The 6,000-nt window shown below is 37.6% G+C and overlaps 1 protein-coding gene across 1 annotated transcript in view; it reads right to left on the bottom strand.

Moving 5' to 3' along the window:
* Nucleotides 1-1,160: 1,160 nt before the first annotated feature.
* Cntn1 (contactin 1) overlaps nucleotides 1,161-6,000 on the bottom strand; it is a 291,050-nt gene continuing 286,210 nt past the window's right edge. Inside the window, 1 exon segment of the mRNA XM_032885326.1 lies at nucleotides 1,161-3,589. Within this exon segment, the coding sequence (XP_032741217.1) occupies nucleotides 3,510-3,589 (80 nt within the window). The 3' untranslated portion in view covers nucleotides 1,161-3,509.

Genomic DNA, 6,000 nt, shown 5'->3' with positions numbered 1-6,000 from the left:
TATTATATATAAGTACACAGTAGCTGTCTTCAGACACACCTGAAGAGGGCATCAGATCTCATTACAGATGGCTGTCAGCTACCATGTGGTTGCTAGGATTTGAACTTAAGACCTCTGGAAGAGCGGTCAGTGCTCTTAACAACTGAGCCATCTCTCCAGCCTGAAAATCTAATTTCTAACCTAGCTCCCTCCAACATTCCCAAATGCCACTCCAAAAACATAGATTCCAAGTTTCCAAAGGAATCTATCATATTTTTTCAAAATTTCCAGTTGATGATCAGAGGCATCCAGGTTGACAACCACTAGCATGGAACCCAGCCTCGTAGAAAGAAGCTTTGGTTTTCTAAAGCCTGAAACCATTCAACTGGGGTCAGTTGAAAGTCAAATACCCAAAGAAAAATATTAAAATGAAAGTCAAGAAATAAAGGCAGAACTTATAAACGAAAATAAAAACAGAGAATAAAGCAAGCTTTCATGAACCAGGAAGGGAGGTCAAAATGATGAAATCTCAATAGGAACTCAACAAAAAAGGCAAAGGAAACTCAAGAAGCAGAATCCTAGGCTTGGTCTCACTCAGGACTCTGAAAAGATTTTGCCTGTTTCAGACTCATTGTCTTTATATTCATATGTTTACACAAATTCCATCATGAAGTTCAGCTCACTTAATATTAAACAGGCATTTTTTTGGGGGGGTGGGGATTGCATCTAGCATCCTGCCTTAATGTCTAGCTGGAGATTGAGTGATACTCACCAGTGTGACTGTCTGTTTCTGGGTGTAGTTTGTTTTGCTATTTTAGATTTTTATATTATTATTATTATTATTATTACTTGTGTGTACCTGGCCAAGTTATGTTTAACCACTTGTATGCATGTGCCCATGGAGTTGAGAGAGAACATCAGATCCCTGGAACTGGAGTTACAACGGTCAGTGAGATGTATGATAAAGGCATAGTAAGCAGTCTTAACTCAGCCATATCTCCAAGCCCTGTGTAGCTTTTGTATGCTGAGCTCTTTAAACTCTGAATTTTTACTTACCCAGGAGAATCTACTCCTTGACTCCAAGCTCATTCTAAACCAAACCAAACCAACAAAACCAAAACAATACAAACATAGGAACAGAAAACAAATACAAACTTCAGGTAAATTGAAGGGACAGTTACTTTTTTGGGCAACAGTAAAGACATTTATTTCTTTATAATTTGTATTCATTCATAAAAAGGACAAATGACGGTCCTATACTACTCCATTGAAAAAATGATAAAAAATAACTAAAAAATCAATTCGTTATTTATCAGTATCAAATAAAACTACTATTACCTCTCCTGGGATACAAAGAAACAACAGATGTGTCTATAGCTATATAAAGTTTAATTAAGAATCTTGCATCTTAAAGCATATGATACATTGGTTAGCTTGACAACACTTTAAAACCGATGGCCCCAGTCACATCTGTACAATTATATGAGAAAATGAAAAGCAGAAGTCCTTTGTGCATGAGAGAGTTGAGTCTATCTGCCACATATTTACTCTAAACAACTTTCAAAGTCTGTTTTCTTATCTTTCAGAACCATTTTCATGCAAAAATCTAGCCGGTTTTGGTCTTTATCACCACATATTGGAAAAGAAAAGGCAGGCATGCATTTGGCAAAAGATGTAGTTGTTATCGATGATACAAAAACGCCCAACATGGGTCACATCGCAAGAGGAGAACCCCCGAATAGAACAAGGAAAACACAACATTTGTCCGGAAAGCTTACAGAGTGTTCATCTCCCTAAAGTATGAAGTCATTTTCTTCTTTTTCAAATCATTAAATATTTTATGAAATCTGGCAATGGTTTGTTGACAGGCTTCTACTGGGAGAGCATCTGTTTTACTGATTTAAAAAGTTTCATTTGTATAACAAAGTGTTAAGTGTAAATTAATGAAATATTTATTGATATTTTCATAATGAGGACTTTAAACATTTACACATATAGTACAAAAATTATACAAATTAAAGTTAGGGATAACATATTAATAGATCTATTTTTTGCTTCCTGTAAATATTCTTTATGGACCTATAGGGTATCTTTTCTAAAAAGATAAACTCTGTCTCTAATTAGCCAGCAAGATTGTGCTAATAAAATAGGATTAGACTTCTCCAGGAAGCAAACATTGCACAATTTCAGGAGCCAGCTAACTCTTTATTACCCGAGTTCTTCCACACCCACACTCAGACACATCTCCGGGCACACCATGGATAATGGGGAAACACAGGTTTCCCTTTCACATCTCACAAATCCCTCCACATCATCACTTGGGAGACATCCCTGGACAGGACACTGTCTGCCTCTCCTGCCTCCCGACTTTGCATATTCTTTATAGGACCACGAACAACATTCTGATTTGGTATTTTTAGCCAGTTTTCAGTATTGCATTGGGAATGGGAAATGAGCTTTAAATTTCTTGAAATGGAATTCTGTAGCTTTTTTCCAACCTGCATATGAATTCTTGATTCTACACCTTCTATCAAGAGAGTTTATATTATACTTAGGCATGGAGCACAAAACCAGAACAATGGGGACATTCAGAGACTCTGATACTTTACTGTCACCTGTTTCTATCTGGATAAAGACGATCACGTTGCAATATAAAGGAAAGCACTCTACTTCCCCAAACCTGTCATTCCACACATGGATAAACACAGCAACAGACAATGTTCCGGGTGAGCTGCAGCTTCTGTGGTTTGACGTTGATGAGAAGAAAAGCGCAAAACAACTTCAGATTAGAATACAAAAGTAAAAAGAACAAAAATCCTCACGTGGCATGGGAATGCCAGCATTAGAAAACTAACCGAAAAGCAAATATGTAGAAAATTACATCAAAAATAAGAATACTGATAGGAAGTTCTGTAATTTGGTTTTCGTAGTCAAAAAACTTCCAACTCATTCAGTAAAGCGATTTGGTAATTGTGTTTATGTCAGATGTTTTTGTTCCAGTTTTGTTTTAATTTTATGGAAAACTCAAAATACAATGAATGATAAGGGTCTTTCAAAGATAGGCAGGACCCCAAACATATAGGCTAATACAAGAGACAGCCTTACTCTTACACATACCACATACAATCAACAATTCAACCTCTAATATATTTCACAACTTGTCATTAAATGTAAAGCACCTGTGTATGGTGAGCTTACTTCACTCTACAGCCTATGGCATTGAACTGAACACTGTAACTTGCCCATTGAGTTAAATCATGCAACTTTCACAGAATCAGGTTAAATGGTTTATAAGGCATATTGGAACGAGTTAAAAATCATTTTTTTTATTTCCATTTGCAAGTTATTCTTTTGGATGAAGGGGTTCCTGAATGCCTCAGTCGTAATGTGTTGGGAAATCGGTTGAAGAGCTTGTTAGAGTCTAATTTATTTGGCTTAGGATGGAGCCGCAGGGATTAGAAGGAATTACAGTCATCCCACGATGAAGAGCATCCTCTGAGCGAGGATGAGAACGGCAAATGTCGCAACGTTCAGAATCCCGAATAGAAGACAAGAAAGCCAAGGGAGGGCAGGAGCAAGCTGAGGAGACCCGATGACAGCGTGGACACACCTGCAAAGCAAACCAAAAGCGTGTTCATCATTTCATCAGTGACACTAAGTGTTGCTTACCCAGTCTGCTTTGGAGGAGGCAGGATTGTTCTGACCTAAAATCAAAAGTTTCTTTACACAAAATGAATTGCTCACTTAGTGAGATGAGAACAATACAAACATTTTATCAAAGACTCTGTGAGAGAGAGAGAGAGAGAGAGAGAGAGAGACAGACAGACAGACAGACAGACAGACAGAGAGACAGAGAGATCATTCACTATATATACATATATATAGTGCTTAAATAAAGCATTAAAATCATAACATTGGAATACTAATATTGTCCCCGTGATCCAGAAGTCTCAAAGTTCCATTGGAAGGTGAAAAGTCAAGAAGCAGCATAAATAATAAAAATCAGATATCATATGTGAGCCCACAGATGGCACCTATACCACTTGAAGTGTTTCTGTAGTTTTACAGGTTTTGATTTAACTTTCTACTCTTCTGCATGTTAAAAGTTTATGCCACATCCATAGGTCATTTTATTCAATTATACAGGGGAATAATAAATATTTAAAAGTAGCATATGCAGTATTGGACACCATAGAATTTCCAAGAAAGTCTGTAATTTTCTGTGTTTGACATAGTTTAACACAATCCATTGTGAAGAACTTTGTCTGAGGACTTTTGTGTATTTTATTTTATTTCTTATGTGTTTCATTACTTATTTCTTTAATTTTTGAGATTGTAAAATGGTCACGTCATCCCCCCGTTCCTTTTCCCCCCTCAGAAACCTCCCATAGAACTTTTCCCATTCTCTTTCAAAATCATGGCCGCTTCTCTTCATGATATGTTGATGCATGCATATGTCTGGGGGTTTTATAGAAAATCAGGTAGATGGAATAAAAATAGTAAAAGTGTTACCTTGACTAATAACATATGTATACAAGATAGTCATTGCATATTTTTCATTCCAATCATTTAAAGACATTTAGTTGCTCACAAAATTAAGTAAGAAATAATAAGAAATAACCTCTTTTTTCGTTTGTTTGTTTTTTCCTTCATGTATTGTTTTCTTTCCTTTTTTTTTAGGGCAGGGTTTCTTCTCAGTTTCTTAACAGCCTTGGCTGTCCTGTCCTGGAACTCACTTTGTAGACCAGGCTGGCCTTGATCTCCACCTACTTCTGCCTCCCAAATGCTGGCATTAAAGGCCTGAGCCACCATGCCCTGGGTAAGAACGTCTATCGCTAATCTTCAATTGTTGGCCGAAGATCAATTGCCCTGGCATAGCACACTGTGTAGTGATGCTCTTTTCTTCTTCTTCACTAAATGCAATACCTGACAAAAACAACCCTAAAGATGTTTATTTTGGCCTCTACTTTAGAGGTCATGGAGCATGGTAGTGGTAGCTTTGGTGAGAGCATAGAGCAGATGTGCACCTGAATTTACATACTATTTTGGGTGCTACCAATTAAGGGACATTTATATGTTAGACAAATTCCTAGGCCATGACCTTCTCCCCTTAGAATTCTTGAGAACACAGCAAACAGTATGACTATGGCGGTATACGCTTCTTTCCTCTTCTCCCAGGCTAAAGTATGTAACTTCGATAAACTCGGTCCTAGAATTAGGGAAACGCTTAAAATAATACTCTACCAGTGGTAAAGCTGTATCATTGGGAAATTCTCTAGGAAATTTGAAACCTTCAATATAATTACCTACCATAACCAAAAGTAATTTAAAGCAGTAGACTCTTTACTATATAGTGTACCTTAAGGAAGATATAAAGAATCTCTCCTAACAGTCTTGGCATTAAAATGGTATCTATGTTCCTTACAAAGTAGAAGACAGCCATGCCAATTTGTCTGCTGATATCATACCCTTGCTTTCTTAACTTCGTTTGATGTAGCACAGAGACCATACTTAGATCTGAATAAGGTGTTTCTTTAAAACAGGTAGGACACCTGCAGACCACTCTCCGCTCAGGAAGATGCTATGCATCCTTCCTCAGATTCTTCCCTCCATGCACCCTCCCCAACCCACCAGATCTAGCCTGGGTCTCATATCCACTGCCCAGCCTAACTTGGCTAACTCTTCCTGCACCAGAACCAGTTTACAGCATCCTTTCAAAATTCACCCTGCCTACCTCTGACCCACAGACCACTCCCACACCATATCCAACCTCTCTACTTAGCCAGATCTCGACTATTTTTCTCCAGGAACTAACCCAATGAGTCTGCCTGATCCTTATCTCCCACACCCAAGATTTGTCCCTACACTCCATGCTTGAATTAGGCTAGCACTTATTTATTTATTTATTTATTTATTTATTTATTTATTTTTTCACCTAATTTCATTCAACTTAAGCCATTCTCCACCTCTAGTCCAAACCCAACCCCCAAACTGCTCAGTCCATATCAGACACAGAACTAA

Source organism: Rattus rattus, chromosome 1 (genome assembly GCF_011064425.1).
Source record: "Rattus rattus isolate New Zealand chromosome 1, Rrattus_CSIRO_v1, whole genome shotgun sequence".
In the NCBI taxonomy this organism is placed as follows: Eukaryota; Metazoa; Chordata; class Mammalia; order Rodentia; family Muridae; genus Rattus; species Rattus rattus.
This window is presented reverse-complemented; position numbering and strand designations above follow the sequence as displayed.